The 20,999-nt window shown below is 41.9% G+C and overlaps 1 protein-coding gene across 6 annotated transcripts in view; it reads left to right on the top strand.

Moving 5' to 3' along the window:
* Positions 1–9,109: 9,109 nt before the first annotated feature.
* Positions 9,110–20,999, top strand: part of TDRD5 (tudor domain containing 5) — an 89,624-nt gene continuing 77,734 nt past the window's right edge. For 3 of the 6 annotated variants that reach the window (XM_028121587.2, XM_028121584.2, XM_088016801.1), the window contains exons 1-3: positions 9,110–9,341; positions 11,052–11,459; positions 13,442–13,632. In XM_028121587.2, the coding sequence (XP_027977388.2) occupies positions 9,110–9,341; positions 11,052–11,459; positions 13,442–13,632 (831 nt within the window). Of the gene's footprint in view, positions 9,342–11,051; positions 11,460–13,429; positions 13,633–20,999 lie in introns of all 6 variants that reach the window. The other 3 variants (XM_028121586.2, XM_088016800.1, XM_028121585.2) reach the window with 2 other exon arrangements.

The raw sequence follows: 20,999 nt of genomic DNA, 5'->3' as shown, positions 1-20,999 counted from the left end.
TTTGTACTCGTAATACTTTACTCCTTGTTTGGATTTGTTATGAGACCAGCATCTGTGAGGGGGTTACTAGGTAGGGAGGACCAATTACAGTTGTTGACTTTCAAGTTTGTTTCCAAGACATAAAGTCATGGATGGTTTTAAGGCTTTCTAAATTATAATTATTCCTGTTTAGTGTTTTGAAATTTTATATCCATATATGGATAAATGGAAGGAATATTGACTTATATGAATTATTTAATGGAAAACCTGGAATTCATTGTCACTGGATAAGATTGCAAATCTTATCATTTTAGAGCTGGAAGAAACTACAGGGATTTAATTTGACTTTCTCAATTTGCAGATGGCAGAGAAGCCAAGCAAGAGGGCACAGAAAAGTGGTGCTGATGGGAGCTGGTGGGGGGCTTTGACCATGGCGATGGCCAAGGTGTGGGAGCTATTTCTCAGGTAGAGAATCAACAGAATTTGGTGACCACATGGGTTAATACGGGAGGTGGTGAGGAGATAGAAGACATGAGAAAAGTGACAATTTCAACCTTTATGGGTCAAGTAGTTGGTCATAACCGAAGGCATCTCTGCCAGACCCACTTCCCCTAACTATACTGATCTTGTGCATCTATGTCCCCACCTTGTTTGTCTGGAGATGCAGTTGTTGGCTTGTTAGGCACAGTGGTGAGATAAGACTGACTTGATTTTTCTCTCATTAATTCACTTCACAGATACTTAGTGAGCACCTACTATGTGTTTAGCCCTGCTCACCTCTGAGGATGTAAAGGTAAGGTATGGGGCCTGCCCTTGAGGAATTTGTAGCCTAATAGGGAGAAACAGGTGTGTAATCAGGTGTGATAAAGTGAAACTCTCAGTTTCAGTGACCAAAAATGTCTCCAAACATTGGCAAGTATCCAATAGGGACAAAATTTCTTCTGGTAGAGTACCCCTGATCTATATGGTACCATGAGGACCATAGAGAGGAGGGGGTAATTCTCTTTGGGTGGAGTCAGAGTTTGAGCCATATCCGGAGATGGGCAGGTGATCCTCAGGTGGGTTTCAAGAACTGAGCCTTCCACCAGAGGGGGTAGGACTTCATATGTGTTGGGTCGTTGACAAATTGGCAAAGGAGGAGACCAGAGAAGTAGGCGGCCCAAGAAATGGAAAGCCTTTTACACCATATGAGAGAATTTGGATTTTATCTTATAGGCAAAAGAAGCTATCAAAGCTTTATAAGCAAGGAATAATATGGCCAGATTGGCAATTTAGAAAAGTGACTTTGTAGACAAGATTGAAGGTAAATTGAAATGGGCAGAGGATGGAGGTAGAGAGACTGGTGAGGAGACTCTTCCAATAATCCAGGTGAGAAGGGGGATATGAGTTATGTTTCAATGAAAATATTATGACTCCCAATTACTCTCTGGTCAAAGTGACTGGGTGAGTGGGGCTGACCTTCAACTGAGGGATACGAGGGAAGAAAGAGCTTTTGTTTAAAGGTAGGTAGACACAATAAGTTCAGTGTTAGTTCTGTTGAGCTAGCAGTGTCCATAGTATATTTGTGTGAAAATGTACAGTAGACACTCAAATATTTAGAGTTGAAGATCGGGACAGATGGTGACCAAGATCCTCACTTTTCACCATTGCTGACTGTGGCAGCAGCCTCCTCTGCTGGGTCCTCAAGACACATGAGCATAGATTTTCCAAACAATGTGCTCTGTTGCTGGCTTGATCTTTGGGCCCTAACCCCTAACTGGTATTCTACCTTGGCCAGTTGAGTTAGATGCTTTGTAGGCATTGAAAGCCCTCTTGGCTCTTTCCTCTAGGACTGAAAAAGCTGATCAGGAAAAAAAAGTCAGATGGCCCGATCCTAGGCCCTGTGTGCTTAGGTTTTGACATTATAGTTAAGAGCAGAGCTGACCTCAGTTAACCACCCCATACTTCCTTTACCCCAAGCCCCATCCTAGTGCCCACTAGGTTATTCCTTGATTGTAGGTAACTTTGCATCCCAAATCAGGAGGTATTCCTGATTGCCAAGTGGGAGGGAGGAGAGAGAACCACTGAAAGAGAATGTCACACATGGAAAAGTGATCATGAACAGCTTTGGCTCCATTAGATTTCAATTTAGAATTTTTTTCCATCACAAATGATTCATCTCCTGTTTCTGGTGGCTTGTGTGACCCTGAGGATGTTACTTTGTATGTTACCTGTTTCAGTGTTGGGTTATGGAAGGGATGGAGGGGGAGGAAGAGAGAGAGAAAGGGAGGGAGGGTAAGAGAGATATTGAGATCCTAGAGCAGTGCTTCCAATCTTTGCCCATTATGACAAACATAGAAAATGATAGTATTTGAATAGCAAACCGGGCAAACAAAAGGATTTGAGAGTATCTATAAAAGGCTTGGTGATAAAGTTATATCTTTGATATATAATCATGGTAAAAATAAAATGTGAAGTATTAGGGATTCAATATCAGAAAATTTATATACTAATAAAATATTTTCAATTTTAAAATAGAATCTTGAAATGGGTGAAGGGGGTCAAAAGTTACAAACTTCCAGATAGAAAGTAAATAAATAATGGAAATGTTTAGTACAGCATGGTGACTGTAGTTAATAGCACTACATTGCATAAGAGAGTAGATTTTTAAAAAAGATTTTATTTATTTGAGAGAGAGAGCACACACAAGCAGGGAGAATGGCAGAGGGAGAGGGAGAAGCAGGGAGCCAGATGCGGGGCTAGATCTTAACCTGGGATCATAACCTCAGCCAAAGGTAGATGCTTAACCAACTGAGCCACCCGGCTGCCCCGAGAAAGTAGATCTTATAAAGTCTTCATTACAAGAAAAATATTTTTTTAAACTATGTATGGAGATGGATGTTAACTATTAAGACTTATTGTAGTGCAATATATATAAGTATCAAATCCTTATGTTGTATACCTGAAACCAACATATTATATCAATTATATCTCAATTTAAAAAAATTAAGGTACACTTTATTTTTTAAAAAGGATTTATTTTGGGGGGGAGGGGCAGAGGGAGAGAATCTCAAGCAGACTCCCTGCTGAGTACCAAGCCCCATGTGGGATCATCTCCTGACCCAAGAAAGCATGACCTGAGCCAAAACCAAGAGTCAGCCCCTTAATCAACTGAGCGTCCCAGATACCCCATGTTCACACAATTTTTGTTTTTATTTATGTATTTATTTTCTAGCTTCTGAGATATAATTGACAAAAACTATATATATTTAAGGTATACAACACAATAATTCAATATACATTGTGACATGCTTTTTAAAGCTCTTTTTACAACCACTTGAAAATTTATGCAAGTTAAAGAATCAAATAATTTTTCTTTCATCAACAAATGTAATTTTCACATTTCTTGTAATGAGGGAAATGGATTTCAAATCCAGTCGGATTTTTTCGAAAGTAAGGAATATTTCAGAATAACGATGAAACTTTGAGCAGGAAGCGCCGCTAAGAAGCGGTTAGAGCGCAGCTAGAGTGGAAGCTGCCGGAGGTGTGGGGGAGGGAGCCAGCAGAAGCCACACCCCCCGCCCCGGCCCTCCCTTCGTGCTGCGCAGTCTCTTTTGCGTTCCTGTAGGGGACCTTCGTCCTTAGCCCAGGGGCGGCCCTGAAGCAGTAGATCGGCCAGCGCCCAGCCTCTCGAGCCTGTCAGTGAGTGTTGAATGGCCTTACGTTAATACCTGGGTGCCTGCGGGCATTGCGGCTGACCCCACTTGATTGCCTCTGAAAAGTCTGGGTGGAGGCTACTTCGGCGGGGGGGCGGGCTCCCAACACCTGCTCTCCCCCTAGCCCTGAAGCTGCCCCAGTGGGCTGGGAAAATCAGTACTAGACCTCACACCTGTGATGCATCCATGGCACGTGCGGTGGGAAACTGCTCTAGAGGGGCGGTTCTCACTTTAGCAACACCAGAATCACTTGGGGGGCTTATTAACACACTGCTGTACCTGACACACCTGCCCTGCCACCGTTTCTGATTTAGCAGGTCTGGGCTGAGACCTGAGAATTGGCATAGCTAACAAGTTTTCAGCTTATGCTGGTGCTCTGGAATCACACCTTGAGAACCACGGTCATAGAGGTTAAATAATAATGTTTTCTAAATACTCCCTTTTAAAGCAGCCCCTTCTCACTCCCTTACCCTGGCTTATTTTTCTCAAGAGCAGTTATCATTACTTGACATATATTTGTCTGCTTTTGCTTGTCTTTGTTAAGATTCAGGAGAACAGGCACTTTGTTTTGCTCACTGTTTTAGTCCCATCTTCTAGAACAGTGCCTGGAACGTAGTAGGAGCTGAAAGATATTTGTTGCTTAACTGAACATGCTTTTTTGGAAGGCAGCAGCCAAAGCTGAAATTATGAGAGTGAAAAAGGTGACTCAGGAAGAAGGGGGACAGTAAAAAGGAGAAGGGCCAAGGACAGACCCTGGGGTATGTGGGCATTTAATATCAAAAATAGGAAATAGAGCAGAAAGCTGGGAGCCACGCCTGGTGCAGCAGCATAGAGACCCACTGAGGAGAGATTTTTCACAAAAGGAGGGGGCATCAAGAGTAAACATCAGAGATCATCTAAGATGAAAAGACTGAAAAGTCCGTAAGATTTGTCAATTGCAAGATTTGTCATTGATGATTTTGGTAAAAGTAACTTAACACTGTGCAGAGTAGCGGTCTCCTTGCTTAGTGAATGGTGGATGAAAAAGTGGAAAAAAAATGTGTGGATTGTTTATTCAAGGATTTGGCCACACAGGAATGGCCACAGAGGTATACAGATCAAAAGAGAGTGTGCGTTTCTGTCTCTCCCTGTGTCCGTGTTGTGTAAGATAAAAAGGATTCGAGCATAATTTTATGTTATAGGAAAGGAGTCTGTAAGGAGATGTTGAATATACAGGACTGGGTAATCATAGCCAAAGGTCATGGTCCTAGAGGAGTTAGGATAGATTCAAGAGCGGGATGGTTGCACGCCCCCCCCCCCGCCCCCGCTGAGACCAGGAGGAAAGATGAGAGTGGGGCTGGCGTAGAGGCCTGGGTTGGAAGTTGAGGAGGTTCATACATAAGAGCCTCTATTTTCTCTGCGTGTCCAAGCGAAGTCATTTTCTAGTGGTGAGGAAGGACTGGGTAAAAAGTGTAGGGGGGATGGTGAAGGTTGGAGTAATTGCTGTGGGAACTAGAATTGAACAGTGGCATCAAATGGTCCCAAATCAGACGTAATGTTAAAAAAAAAAACAACTTTGGGAGGCAGGAATGCTATATTGGTTCTATGATGAGCTTTAAACTCACCTACTCCCTCTGTTTATCTGCAGACCCTCTCATTCCTGTCATGAGGCACATATTAAAGCTGCAGAAGCTTAAAAAAACACAAAAACTCTTTCCTGGCTGTTTTCTAAGGCGGCAAAGCTGTAGGAGCAGCTGCAATAGAAACACACTCCCAGAGGCAGGCAGGGCTGGGAGGAGGCCCGAGGGAGCCTGCTAATTAGCAGAATTAACTCTGATCATCCTAAGAGTCAGCAGGGTGGAAAACACTTTGGTCTAACTCACACAACTCTCTGGTTGTGCTTAATTAATGGCAGGATCCCAAGGAATGAACTCGACAAATAACCCACTAAGTCTTTTTGGTCTGTGTAACAACAAAAGCAAACAAACCAACAAAACACAATTCCAGGTCTGGAGAACAGAGGCATCTCATGAGAGACAAGGCTTGTCACCCTGTTCCCAGAACTAAATTAGATCCCAGAGCCAGAGCCTGTTGAATGTAGCCAAATATTTTTTTTTAAAGATTTTATTTATTTGACAGAGAGAGACAGTGAGAGAGGGAACACAGCAGAGGGAGTGGGAGAGGGAGAAGCAGGCTTCCCGCAGAGCAGGGAGCCCGATGTGGGGCTTGATCCCAGGACCTGGGATCATGACCCGAGCCGAAGGCAGACGCTCAATGACTGAGCCACCCAGGCGCCCCTGTAGCCAAATATTCTTAACGACGCCGCTGAATCGCTGTCCCTAAGCCCTGCAAACCTTCGTCCTGGCTTCTCCCTAAAGGCCTTGTGATCCTTTTAGGATAACTGCTCTGAAGAAAAGGAAGTACCTACATTGTTCAGTGTATAACTTACTAATTCTAAACTAACACTAATTTCTGGGACCCCAAATGTCACTTTGCCATCAGCATTCTGAGCTTACAGGGGTTAGGTGATAAACGAATTGAATTCGGGCCCAAGTTCACCTTTGGATAGGGCAGGTGGGACTCTGAGTCCATCCTGTGGTTATGTACGCTACTTGCCAAGTGAAGAGCTGGAATAGAAATCCAAGTGACAGAATTCCTGCACTGGCACATTCACTCACTGAGCAAGGGCTATTCTGGTAGGAAACGCCAAGTGGAGGGCAAAATAATACCTTAAAAGCACGATCACATACCAGGAGAATTGCAGAGGTGAGTGTCCCAATCAAAGGTGTGAAGGATGCCAGGGTGATTATTCCCACCTCATTCCCATTCACTTCCCAGGTTATCTACCACAAAAGACAGTGCATTATTGGAAACCCAAGCAAGTGATGACTCCAATTCCAGCTACTCTTCCAATGGGGTCTCCTTACCCAAGTAACTCAAACAGCCCCTGACACTTGATTTGCACATTATTGGTCTGGGATTTAGCTCCAGAATATTGTTTTAAAGATCTCCTTTTTCACATTATGCACTGATACCTTTCTAGATTCAGTCATAAGTTTTATGTTTTTATTGACTATCCCTCTTTGTTCTATCTTTGTTCATGTCTGTATATCCATTTCTTCACTTTAAAGTGGGGATAACTGTATCTCTCAGAATAACTGGGAAGAGAATTAGATAATCTTTGTGAAGAGCATCGAGTCAGTGCTCAATATGTGGTAGCTGTCATCTCAGATAATTGGGGATGAGAATCTGGGATACTTTTTTCCAACTCATTGTTCATTTTGCAGGAGTCATTGTCAAGTTACTTAGTGAGATGATAAGCTTTCTCAAACTTACATGTCTACCGATGTCTTTTCTTTTTCTGCATGTAATGCTGATTTGGCTGGATAAAGGATTCCAGTTTCAGCTTTGAAGATAATGCTCCATTGAAAAATCCAATGGCAATCTCATTTTCATTGCTTTATAGGTAATCTCTCTCTATATAAAATCTCTTGATTCCCTTTCTCCTAGGCTTTGTCTAGGATGGGATCTTTTTTCATTAGTTATTCTAAGGACTCAGTGGGCCCTTCTAATCTGAAATGTGTTTTTCTTCACATCTGGGACATTTTCCTTCTTTTTAAACTCCCAAACCTCACCACCATTCTTTCTGATTCATTTTCCACCTCTCATCACTTTCATTTTTGTTGCCTTGTCCATTCTACTATAAACCGAGAAATCTTTTCTATGATGTGTCTTTCAGGGATTCCTCAATATACCTGGCTCACTGATGGAACATATTTTTCCTAGAGCTTTTTTTGGATTTAACAGGTCATGGAATTTTAGATGGAAAATAAAGTACAGGTGTGTGCACAGGTTTTCTTCTTAATTCAGATTCCTTGGTTATGTTTTGGTTTGTCGTGTTCCTTTAATTAGACTACATTTTGAGGTCTTTATGCCGTTCCTATTCTGTACCCCTTAAGCTTTTTTTCTGGTTTTCAAGGACTTTAGAAAATTGGCTCATTCTCCTTATCCAGTAAACACATCCCCAGGTTATTTCTTCAAATACATTCTCCTCTTTAGTTTCCCAGCTCGTTTGTCTCCAGAGGCATCTGGAAGGTTCTTCACATTCATTCAAGAAGCTCTCCGCGCCCCACCTGCTCTCTTCCGGGAGCCCAAGTTGCATCTGGCTCTGCAGTGATTCTCCACCAAGCTTCAGGATCGCCTGTAATTTTACCCCAACAGCGTTAGGCTTGCTGAATCAGAATCTCTGCGGATCAGACTTGGGTATCATACGGGTATCATTCCCCCCTGCCCCTAACTTCAGTAAGCTCCGCAGGTGATTCTGAAGCACACCCAAGTTCAGAACCTCGAGGCCCCCTCCCCCTCCTGCCTGCACATCGCTAGGGCGGACGGCCCCCTGTCCTCGCCCCTGTCTGGCTGGGGAGGTGGTCGGAGAGGTTCTCGAACTGCAGCCCCACCGCGCGTCTCCCAGCCACGTCGGAGGAGGTAGGCGCCGGCGATCCCCCGAGGGAGGCAACGCTGCCCAAGAGCACGGTCTGGTGGCCCTGCGCCGCCCGGTCCCCCAGCCCCGACCCCTGAGCGGCCGGCCCTGCCCAACCGTCCCACCGGCCGAGCGCCGCCGGGGCTGGACCGCTGCGACGGGTCGCACGCCGCACGCCGCCCGCCCTCGGGCCCTGGTGCGCAGGCGCGCGGGCGCCTTGGCGCTGCTCCTCCTCGGCGGCTGGGCGGGAGAACGCCTTTGACTCTCCCGGCCTGCAACGGCAGCGCCCGCGCTGTGGGCGACACGGGTGAGGGGCGGCGCTCCGCCCCGCGGCGTGGGCAGTCGGCGTCGCGGGAAGGAGAGCTACTCACACCGCTTGGGGCGGGGAGAGACGTTGGGGACGGGGAGAGGACCCCTTCGCCCCGGCAAAAAGAAGGTCGTTGACTTGGGTAAGAGGAAGCGGGCGGCCTCCCCGTGGTCTGGGTCGGAGCAGGTATGCTAGTGCGAGGTCTTCACCTGGAGCCTTCTCCGTGCGCTGGGGAAGGCGGAATTGCGTCTGCCTACTTCCCGGGCCTTTTCCCAGCGTCGACGAGGGATGCTGTCTGATGCGAAGTTTGCGGTGTAGGCTAAGACCCCAAAAAACCCTTGTTAATGCTTCAGCAGAACAAAACAAAACATAAAACCCAACCAGCCCGGAACTTGGGACTTCGCACACATTAGCCAGGGGCGGTGATTTCTCAGGCGTGCAGGTTAATCAACACAGGTTGAGATTTAGAGTTTGAATTGTGTGAGGGCTTTGCGAAATGAGGGTTTCAGAGAACCTTCACGGTTTTGCTTCTGCTTTATCACCTTTAGAATTCGCTTCTTGGTTTATATTCCACTATTGATCCTTTTAACACCCCCCCCCCCCCCGCCAACTTGGGTTTGTTTGCTTTTCTCATGAGCCATGTTTCTATCCTAAATCCGGTAAGGTGCAATGTCTGAACAAGAGCGTGTACAGGAATGCCTGAGGAAAGAAATAAGGGCACTTCTCATTTCCACCAAAGATGGTTTGACCCCACAGCAGTTGGAAAAGGAGTACCTTTTGATGGTTGGCAGCCATTTGCCACTCCGAATCCTTGGCTATCGGTCAACTATGGAGCTGGTGTTGGACATGCCTGATGTTGTCACTGTCTGCCCCTGTGGGGATGGTACTGTAACACTGAAAGGTAAGCTTAGGATTTAAGATCTATAAGCTAAGCAATAATGATTACTTAGGAAGGAATTATTCTAGCAAATTAATAGGTGATAGGGACTAAGGAGTGCACTTGTGATGAACACCAGGTGATGCATGGTGTTGAATCACTATACTGTACACCCAAAACTAATATAACACTGTGGATTTAACTGGAATTGAAATAAAAACTTAATAGGAATTGTTATAGCAGTTATCCTGCATCTAGCCATTATTCTGCATCCCAGGGAGGGGATTTTAATATTTTGAGGGGGAGAGGGTTAATGGTTACCTTTGAGGTTGTGGGAAGAGTGAAAGCTTTAGCAAAATCAAGAAATCGTTCCCCAGAAAAAGGTACGTTCACAAAAACTACAGTTTACATATGATTTCAGATTATTGCACCTTAAATTGGGAGAAACATAACAATGGAAATTTTATTTTATTATTTAAAAAAATTTTATTGTTATGTAAATCACCATACATTACATCATTAGTTTGTGATGTAGTGTTTCATGATTCATTGTTTGTGCATAACACCCAGTGCTCCATGCAAGATGTGCCCTCTTTAATACCCATCACCAGGCTAACCCATCCTCCCACCCCCCTCCCCTTTAGAACCCTCAGTTTGTTTTTCAGAGTCCATCATCTCTCATGGTTCCTCTCCCCCTCCGATTTCCCCCCTTTCATTCTTCCCCTCCTGCTATCTTCTTTTTTTTTCTTAACGTATATTGCATTATTTGTTTCAGAAGTACAGATCTGTGATTCAACAGTCTTGCACAATTCACAGCACATACCCTCCCCAATGTCTATCACCCAGCCTCCCCATCCCTCCCACCCCCTCCCACTCCAGCAACCCTCAGTTTGTTTCCTGAGATTAAGAATTCCTCATATCAGTGAGGTCATATGATACATGTCTTTCTCTGATTGACTTATTTCGCTCAGCATAATACCCTCCAGTTCCATCCACATCGTTGCAAAGGGCAAGATCTCATTCCTTTTGATGGCTGCATAATATTCCATTGTATGTATCTACCACATCTTCTTTATCCATTCATCTGTCGATGGACATCTTGGCTCTTTCCACAGTTTGGCTATTGTGGACTTTGCTGCTATAAACATCAGGGTGCGTGTACCCCTTCGGATCCCTACATTTGTATCTTTGGGGTATATACCCAGTAGTGCAATTGCTGGATCATATGGTAGCTCTATTTTCAACTTTTTGAGGAACCTCCATACTGTTTTCCAGAGGGGTTGCACCAGCTTGCATTCCCACCAACAGTGTAGGAGGGTTCCCTTTTCTCCAACATCTGTCATTTCCTGACTTATTAATTTTAGCCATTCTGACAGGTGTGAGGTGATATCTCAAAAATGGGAATTTTAAATTATGAACTCATGTTTTAAATTTCATGAAACAAACATTGCAGGGAAGTTTGTTCATCTTGAGAGTTTCAGGTATTTCAGCAGTCAGCGGTAATGCTAAATACTGGGATTTATCTTTCTGTCTTCATCCTCTGGTAGAGGAGCTAACAAGTGGTCGTCTGTAAAGTACAAGAAATGGAGGAACCAAGGGTTCACGTTTATAATGCTACCTAGATACACAGCTCCTTGGAGAGTTAAGAATTGTCTCTATAACCACAGATGCAAAGGATAAAGAAAGGAGTTAAGTTTTCACCTAAATATGATTTCTTTTTTCACACCTCCTTAGCCATTCCAGATGAATCCACCAAAGGAATAGCAAGTTTGGTTGCAAAACAGAGGAGCAGCCATAAGGTTCGAAACTCCGTGCAGAAGGGAAGGGCCAGTGTTTGCTCTGGGCCGAGCTCCCGTCGGCGAGTACCTTACCGAGGAAGGGTGCCCCCCATTCTTCCAGCTGTTGTGAAGAGTGAGTTGAAAGACCTCTTGGCGTTATCTCCCGTTCTCCTTTCTGATTTTGAAAAGGCATTTGTCAGACGATTTGGACGTTCATTCCAGTATGTGCAGTATGGATTCCTCTCTATGTTTGAAGTGCTTAATGCTGCTTCGGATGTCATTTCTGTAGAGCAGACCAGAGCAGGTTCTTTGTTGATGCTAAAGAAGAGCGTATCAGAGGAAAAGCAGAGAAGATGGCCAGCAGGTAAGCATGTGAGCATTAGTCCCTGTATTGTGGGTTAGCAGAATTTGGAGCAGTCCTGGCAGCTATGGAGGTAGGTAATGTCTCAGCTCCCAGAGTTTGTCAAAAGTTGCATCCTGGCGCTCCCACTTGCTGGCTGAGTGATCTTGAGCAAGTTACTTAAAACGTCTAAGCCTTAGTTTCCTCCTCTAGAATAGGAATAATAATACTTGCCTCTTGGAGTTGTGCTGAGGATTAAATGAGATGAACTCAAAAAAGTGTCTCACATTTAGTAAGCTTATGATAAGTGGTAGCTATTACTATAAAAACACAAGATCTGCTTTCTCTGGAACACTGTAAATGAACATGAGTCCATGTAAAGCTATAACATGGGAAATGAGTTTAAAAAAAAAATACTGGTTGCATTTGCCATCTAATTTTTGCTGGCACAGATCTTTGATATCCTAGCAAGCAGTGCAGTAATTTATGTACTGTAATGATAACCACCTTATTTAGTGTTTTACCTTGGATTCCCATTGCCACACCATAGAAGGGTGACTAACCCAATCATAGAGATAAGGAAAAGAAAGCTCAGGAAAGTTAAATGACTTTTCCAAAGTTGCATGACTAGAAAAGTGTTACAGCCAGGGTTTGATACTCAGCTCTTAATACTGTTCAGTGCTTTTCTTACCCAATCATTGTCCTTCTTGTTTTTGTTTTTTTTAATATATATATAGTTATTGAAATACACACAATGACCCATTGTTTTCAGGTGTACAACATAGTGATTTGACAACTTTGTACGTATGCTGTGCTCACCACAGTGCAGCTGTCACGTTATTACAATACCATTGACTGTGGTCCCTATGCTGTGCCTTTCATCCCTGAATCACTTTCTCAAAGTCTCAGAAGACCAGTGTGATCATTTGTGTGGTGCCTCACTAGATCCTTGACAGTACAGAATCTACACACTGAGCGTATTTGGAGAATTTCTATACCTATTTCAGTGATTTTTCTTTTTCTCTAAAATCTGTATTTAGAGTAATGTAGGTGAAACCATGAGAAAGTCCCAAGTGTAGAAACCAATACTTAAACTATGATAGGAAGTATAATTTGATGACGATATCCTAGGGTGTTTACATGCTCTGGTCAGGGAAGACTGCAGGGGCCAGTGAATGTTTTGAGTTTAACTCTGAACCATCAACAGTATCAGTATTCTTGAGTTGCTCAAACTTAGGGAGACAAACTCATCAAGCTGTTAAACTTACAAGAGGTTGACTTGTATAAAGCAGTTTACCAACTTATTGAATGGGGGGAGCGATATTCCTTCCCAGTGATTGGATTGTCCATGTTTCCCATCTGTGGACCCTTCATCCTGTCATCAGGATATATTGGAAACAGTGTGTGTGTGTGTGCGTGTGTGTGTGCGCGAACTTGATGTTACAGTAAAGAGCTAGGCTATAATGAAGTCTAGTGATAAACTGTTCGTGTTGTACATCAACATATATCTCTCCAGTGGTATTTTCCTCCCTACAAATCTTGAAGAAAAAAATCTGTACTCTAGAATATCCTTTATTCTATAGCTTTTTTATCCCCCTTTCTTGCTCCCATACTACTAGGTGATTGTCTGGTTTGAGAAGCGTAGTTTTAAGTAGACTCCTTACTTGGAGGCTTTTTGACCTCCTAAACAGGATACAGCTTTTTAGGTTTTTACCTATTGAAACCTGCCTCTCTGTAATTATATTGAGGTGGCCTTAAGTAGAGTTTTTAGGTAGCCCCAACCTTTTCAGTAACACACTTAATGATCTCTTGGTTTTCATTTATAGATGAGAATCTCTTCCATTGTATGTAAATTTTATTTGGCAGTATGAACACATAAGCTTACTTAATTGTTATTTCAAAGTTGAGGGCAGTTAGGTCACAGTAGCCTCTATAGATAACCACTGGAAAATAAAGTAGAAATCGTTAGTGACAACTTTTCTCTGTTCTTTTATTCACAAAAGGAGGGAAAATGTTTACTCAGCCTTTTCAAATGAAACAGGGGTCATACTCCACAGGCTCCCCAGTTGCAAAGGCTTGCTTTTCACAACCCACTTCAAACATGGAACTACCGAAGCAAATATTGAACGTGGAAAAGACTTTTAAGTCAAATGCAGTAGAGACTTCAAGGCTGAATCACACTGAAAAATTAAACCAGGTAAGATATCTGATTTTGGAGATATAAATACACCAAAAATGTGTTTAAATTCAGTGTTTATTACTTAGAACTGATGGAAAAGCTTACCTTTTAAAGTTAAAGTCATTTCATATTTGAACATTTTCTATGGTTGTGTTGATTATTAGCTAGTAAGAGGTGGCAGTGGGAAAAGAGTACAATTTTATCAGTTCCTCTGGTTTCTTCGACAGGTTTCCCCTGCTATTCGAAAGTAAAGTGTTCCTAGGAAACCTTTCTTAAGTTGAACTGGTATAAAGCAAGGAAACAGTTACCATTAATTTATATGGAAAATATTTTGAACATTCCCAGACTCTCAAAATAATCTCTAGTGGGCATTTCTGATACCTTAAGACACATCTTGCTAATGATTTTTCTGATACCTTAGGACTTATCTTGGTAATTGACACACAAAATAAATAAATGGAGATAAAGCACAGCATCAAGCCACCATAGCTTGATGCTGAATGAAGTTCTTGGGGAAGGAGGTTGGCGATGCCTCTCCAGCTGCTCAGACAGCCCCTGTCACCACTTGTTGCAAAACAAATGCTGGATGCTGTTTTCACTTCTGAAAATCCTCTTTCGATTTCTTTGAATTAGCAAAAACAAGAACTAACCCTAGATCCTTCATAAAAGCAAAGGGGCATAGTGTGAACTTTTGAAAGGCGAGGGGTACCTGTACTTTCTGCAGATGACCCTCAAATATCTCTCTAGTTCCAGCTTCTCACCGAAGTCCTAGAAGTATATTTGCAACTTACCTCGTGGATATCTTCACTCGAATGGCTGGCCTGAGCACTACAGTGCTGGTATTTTTTTGACTATGTATACACTGAAGGATTTTTCAACAAAAGCTACTAGAATATAACCAAGAAAGGCCTGGTTAAATTAGCAAGATAACAACCTTTTTTTGCATTAAAAATTAATTATATTTTATTTAAATTCAATTAACACAGTGTATTATTAGTTTCAGAGATAGAGTTCAGTTATTCATCAATTGTATATAACAGCCAGTGCTTATTACATCACATGCCCTCCTTAATGTCCATCACCCAGGTACCCCATCCCCACAAACACTCCCCTCCTGCAACCCTCAGTTTGTTTTCTGTAGTTAAGAGTCTTTTAGGGTTTGTCTCCCTCTCTGATTTCGATTTGTTTTATTTTTCCCTCCCTTCCTCTGTGCTCCTCTGTTTTGTTTCTCAAATTCCACATATGAGTGAAATCATAGGATAATTGTCTTTCTCTGACTGACTTATTTCACTTACCATAATACCCTCTAGTTCCATCCACGTCCTTGCAAATGGCAAGATTTCATTTTTGTGATGGCTGAGTAATAGTCCATTGTATATATATACTACATCTTCTTTATCACTTTATATGTTGTTGGACATCTGGGCTCTTTCCGTAGTTTGGCTATTGTGGACATTGCTGCTATAAACATCGGGGTGCATGTACCCCTTTGGATCACTACATTTGTATCTTTGGGGTAAATACCCAGTAGTGCAATTGCTGGGTCATAGGGTAGCTCTATTTTCAACTTTTTGAGGAACCTCCATACTGTTTTCCAGAGTGGCTGCACCAGCTTGCATTCCCACCAACAGTGTAGGAGGGTTCTCCTTTCTCCGCATCCCCGCCAACATCTGTCATTTCCTGACTTGTTAATTTTAGCCATTCTGACTGGTGTGAGGTGGTATCTCATTGAGGTTTTGATTTGTATTTCCCTGATGCCAAGTGATGTTGAGCACTTTTTCATGTGTCTGTTGGCCATTTGTGTGTCTTCTTTGGAGAAATGCTCATTTCTTAACTGGATTATTTATTTTTTGGGTGTTGAGTTTGATAAGTTCTTCATAGATTTTGGATACTAGACCTTTATCTGATGAGACATTTTCAGATAGCTTCTCCCATTCTGTCAGTTGTCTTTTTTTTTTTTTTTTAAGATTTTCTTTATTTATTTGACAGAGAGAGACACAGCGAGAGAGGGAACACAGCAGGGGAAGTGGGAGAGGGAGAAGCAGGCCTCCTGCAGAACAGGGAGCCCGATGTGGGGCTTGATCCCAGGACCCTGGGATCATGACCTGAGCCGAAGGCAGACGCTTAATGACTGAGCCACCCAGGCACCCGTCAGTTGTCTTTTTTTTGTTGTTGTTGTTGACTGTTTCCTTTGCTGTGCAAAAGTTTTTTATCTTGATGAAGTCCCAATAGTTCATTTTTGCCCTTGTTTCCCTTGCCTTTGGAGACCTATCTAGCCAGAAGTTGCTGTGGCTGAGGTCAGAGAGCTTGCTGCCTGTGTTCTCCATTAGGATTTTGATGGATTCCTGTCTCACATTGAGGTCTTTATCCATTTTGAGTCTATCTTTGTATATGATGTGAGAGAATGGTCCAGTTTCATTCTTCTGCATATGGCTCTCTAATTTTTCCAGCACCATTTATTGAAGAGACTATCTTTTTTCCATTGGACATTCTTTCCTGCTTTGTCAAAGATTAGTAGACCATAGAGTTGAGGGTCCATTTCTGGGCTCTGTATTCTGTTCCATTGATCTCTGTGTCTGTTTTTATGCCAGTACCATACTGTCTTGTTGATTACAGCTTTTATAATCCAGCTTGAAGTCTGGAATTGTGATGCCACCAGTTTTGGTTTTTTTTTTTTTTTTTTTCAATATTCCTTTGGCTATTTGGGGTCTTTTCTGGTTCCGTACAAATTTTAGGATTATTTGTTCCAGCTCTGTGAAAAAAGTCGATGGTATTTTGATAGGGATTGCATTGAATGTGTAGATTACTTTAGGTAGCATAGACATTTTAACAATATTTGTTCTTCCAATAATGAGCATAGAACGTTTTTCCATTTCTTTGTGTCTTCCTCAATTTCTTTCATGAGTATTCTATAGTTTTCTGAGTACAGAGACTTTGCCTCTTTGGTAAGGTTTATTCCTGGGTATCTTATGGTTTTGGATGCAATTGTAAATGGGATTGATTCCTTAATTTTTCTTTCTTCTTTCTCATTGTTAGTGTATAGAAATGCAACTGATTTCTGTATATTGATTTTATATCCTGCCACTTTGCTGAATTCCTGTATGAGTTCTAGCAATTTTGGGGTGGAGTCTTTTGGGTTTTCCATATAGAGTATCATGTCATCTGCAAAGAGTAAGATTTTGACTTCTTCTTTGCCTATTCACATACCTTTTATTTCTTTTTATTGTCTCTTTGTGAGGCTAGGACTTCTGTGTTGAACAACAGTGGTGATAGTGGACATCCCTGCCGTGTTCCTGACCTTAGGGGAAAAGCTCTCAGTTTTCCCCCAATGAGAATGATATTTGCTGTGGGCTTTTCGTAGATGGCTTTTATGCTGTTGATATATGTTCCCTCTATCCCTACATTGTGGAGAGTTTTAATCAAGAAAGGATGTTGTACTTTGTCAAATGCTTTTTCTGCATCTGTTGAGAGGATCATATGGTTCTTGTTCTTTCTTTTATTAATGTGGGGTGTGTCACATGATTGATTTGCAAATGTTGAACCACCCTTGCAGCCCAGGAGTAACTTTGATTTAGTCGTGGTGAATAATCCTTTTAATGTACTGTTGGGTCCTATTGGCTAGTATCTTGGTGAGAATTTTGGCATCCATGTTCATCAGGGATATTGGTCTGTAATTCTCCTTTTTGGTGGGGTCTTTGTCTGGTTTTGGAATCAAGGTCATGCTGGCCTCATAGAAAGAATTTGGAAGTTTTCCTTCCCTTTCTAGTTTTTGAAACAGCTTCAGAAGAATAGGTATTAGTTCTTCTTTAAATGTTTGGTAGAATTGCCCTGGGATGCCATCTGGCCCTGGACTCTTCTTTGTTGGTAGATTTTTGGTTACTGCTTCAATTTCCTTGCTGGTTATGGGTCTGTTCAGGTTTTCTATTTCTTCCTGGTTCCATTTTGGTAGTTTATATGTTTCTAGGAATGCATTCATTTCTTCCAGATTACCTAATTTGTTGGCATGTAGTTGCTCATAATATGTTCTTATAATTGTTTGCATCTTTGGTGTTGGTTGTGATCTCTCCTTTTTCATTCATGATTTTATTAATTTGGGTCTTTTTTTCTTTTTGATAAGTCTGGCCAGGGGTTTATTGATCTTATTAATTCTTTCATAGAACCAACTCCTAGATTTGTTGATTAGTTCTGTTCTTTTGGTTTCTATTTCATGGATTTCTCCTCTAATCTTTGTTAATTCTCTTCTGCTGGGTTTAGGCTTTATTTGCTCTTCTTTCTCCAGCTACTTTAGGTGTAAGGTTAGGTTGTGTATTTGAGACCTTTCTTATTTCTTGAGAAAGGCTTATATTGCTGTGTACTTCCCTCTTAGGACTGCCTTTGCAGCATCCGAAAGGTTTTGAACAGTTGTGTTTTCATTTTCATTAGTTTCCATGAATTTTTTAATTCTTCATTAATTTCCTGGTTGACCCATTCATTCTTTAGTAGGATGCTCTTTATCCTCCATGTATTTGAGTTCTTTCCAATTTTCCTCTTGTGATTGAGTTCCAGTTTCAAAGCATTGTGGTCTGAAAACATGCAGGGAATAATTTCACTAATTTCACTCTTTTGGTACCGGTTGAGACCTGATTTGTGACCCAGTATGTTTTCCATTCTGTGGAATGTTCCATGTGCACTCGAGAAGAATCTGTATTTTGTTGCTTTAGGATAGAATGAATGTATGTGAAGTCCATCTGGTCCAGTATGTCATTCAAAGCCATGTTTCCTTGTTGATTTTCTGCTTAGATGATCCGTCCATTGCAGTGAGTGGGGTGTTAAAGTCCTCTACTATTTTTGTATTATTATCAATGTATTTCTTTAATTTTGTTATTAATTGGCTTATATAATTGGCTGCTCCCAGGTTAGGCGCATAAATATTTATAATTGTTAGATCTTCTTGTTGGATAGACCCTTTTATTATGATATAGTGACCTTCTTCATCTCTTATTACAGTCTTTGCTTTAAAACCTAATTTGTCTGATATAAGGATTGCCACCTTAGCTTTATTTTGATATCCATTAGCATGATAAATGGTTCTCCATCCCTTCACTTTCAATCTGGAGGTATCTTTGTGTCTAAAATGAGCCTCTTGCAGACAGCATATGGATGGGTCTTGCTTTTTTACCCAGTCTGATACCCTTGTCTTTTGATTGGAGCATTTAGCCCATTTACATTCAGAGTAACTATTGAAAAATATGAATTTAGTGCCATTGTATTACCTGTTAAGTCACTGTTTCTATATATTGTCTCTGTTCTTTTCTGGTCTAAGTTGTTTAAACGAAGCTCTCTCTTCGTTTAAAGGATCCCCTTTAATATTTCTTGCATGGCTGGTTTAGTGATCACAAATTCCTTTAGTTTGTTTGTCCTGGAAGACTTTTATCTCTCCTTTTATTCTGAGTGACAGCCTTGCTGGATAAAGTATTCTTGGCTGCATGTTTTTCTCATTTAGCACCCTGACTATATCATTCCAGTCCTTTCTGGCCTGCCAGGTGTCTATGGCTAGGTCGGCTTCCAGCCTTATGTTTCTTTCTTTGTAGGTTAAGGACCTCTTGTCCTGAGATGCTGTCAGGATTTTCTCTTTGTCTCTGAGATTTGTAACCTTCACTATTATATGTCCAGGTGTTGACCTATTTGTATTGATTTTGAGGGAGAGTCTCTGTGCCTTCTGGACTTGAAAGCCTGTTTCCTTCCCCAGATTAGGGAAGTTCTCAGCTATAATTTGTTCCAGTATACCTTTTGCCCCCCCTTTCTCCCCTTCCTCTGGTACCCCAATTATTCTAATATTGTTTTGCTTTATGGTATCACTTATCTCTCGAATTCTCCCCTCATGATCCAGTAGTTATCTCTTTTTCTCAGTGTCTTTATTCTCCATCGTTTTATCTTCTATATCACCAATTTTCTCTTCCTCATTTATCTTAGCAGTTAGACACTCCATTTTCGATTGCATCTCAGTAATACCCTTTTTGATTTTGACCTGATTAGATTTTAGTTCTTTTATTTCTCCAGAAAGAGATTCCCTAGTGTCTTCTATGCTTTTTTCAAGCCCAGCTAGTATCTTTATAATTGTTATTCTGAATTCTAGCTCTGACATCTTATATCCATATTGATTAATTCCCTGGCAGTTAATACTGCCACTTGTTTTCTTTTCTGGGGTAAGTTTTTCTATCTTGTCATTCTATCTAGAGAAGAATAGATGAACAAGAGAACAAAATACAAACATAGCAACTATGACCCCATCAAAATATATACTAAAAAATCAGAAGAGATCAGAAACCAAAAAAAGAAAGAAGAGAGAATATAATCCAACAGGTGGACCAAACAGAGCAATACCCTTGGTCCTGGGTACATTTTGGTCTGTTAGAAGAATCTAGATCCCAAAATTGTCAGGAAAGAGAAATATATATATACACACACAAATAAAGTTGAATACAATGAAAGGAAGCCAAAAATAATATATATAAAAATGTAACTGTAAAAATGAAAATTAAACAAGACTTAAAGAGTTTATAAAATAAGAAATAGTTGAAAAGGAAAAAAAGAAAAAAAAATTAAAATTAAAAGACTAAGGAACCATGAGAAGAAACCCCAAATCTACATACTGTTTTATCCTAGTGCTGGAGTTTTGCAGTTCTGTATGATCGGTAAACTTGGTATTAGCCATATGTTCCTCCTGGTCTTCTGGGGGAGGAGCCTGTTGTACTGATTCTCAGGTGTCTTTGCCCCCGGCGGAATTGCACCGCCCTTGCCAGGGGGCCAGGCTCAGTGTAAGCTACTTCACATTGCTCTATGTGGCTTTTGTTTCTGAAGGCTTTCTGTCCCACTTTGGGGATGGAAATGAACATGAAAATGGTGGCGCTCCGATCTCCAGCCCCGGAGCTGAAAATTTGCACACCCCAGTGTTTAGTGCACCCTCAGGGAAAAGGAATCAATCACTCTTGTGTCCCTGGTTTCTGTGGGCACTGTGTTCACCCAACCTGTGACCGAGTGTTTATCTCAGGCACATGACCCTGTATCGAGTTTCCAAACTTACAGACCCCTGCACTGTGCACTGGGACTGCTCCTCCCATGGCAGGGATGGGATCTCACTGTGGTTCTGCCTCTTGATAGGTCCCTGCTTGGAGAGCCGTTGCCCTACCATGCCCCCGCTCAGGGTTAATGGCAGCACTGAGCTGAAAGCCCACTCCTGGGCTTGAGGATAGCAGCTGGCTTCCCTGCTCTGATGCTTGGGAACTCTGCTGCACTCAGGCATGCCTATTCCTTCTGTGACCCTGGGGATCCTGAGACCACACTGTTCCACCTAGGATTCTGCCTGTTTGGCCACCTGAGCACCTTTCAGGCAGGGACTTCCCTCA

Source organism: Eumetopias jubatus, unplaced genomic scaffold, assembly GCF_037043125.1.
Source record: "Eumetopias jubatus isolate StellerSeaLion01/CBP00866 unplaced genomic scaffold, mEumJub1_p1.0 scaffold_12, whole genome shotgun sequence".
Taxonomy (NCBI): domain Eukaryota; kingdom Metazoa; phylum Chordata; class Mammalia; order Carnivora; family Otariidae; genus Eumetopias; species Eumetopias jubatus.
The sequence above is the reverse complement of the archived record's forward strand: the minus strand, read 5'-3'. Positions and strand labels throughout refer to the sequence as shown.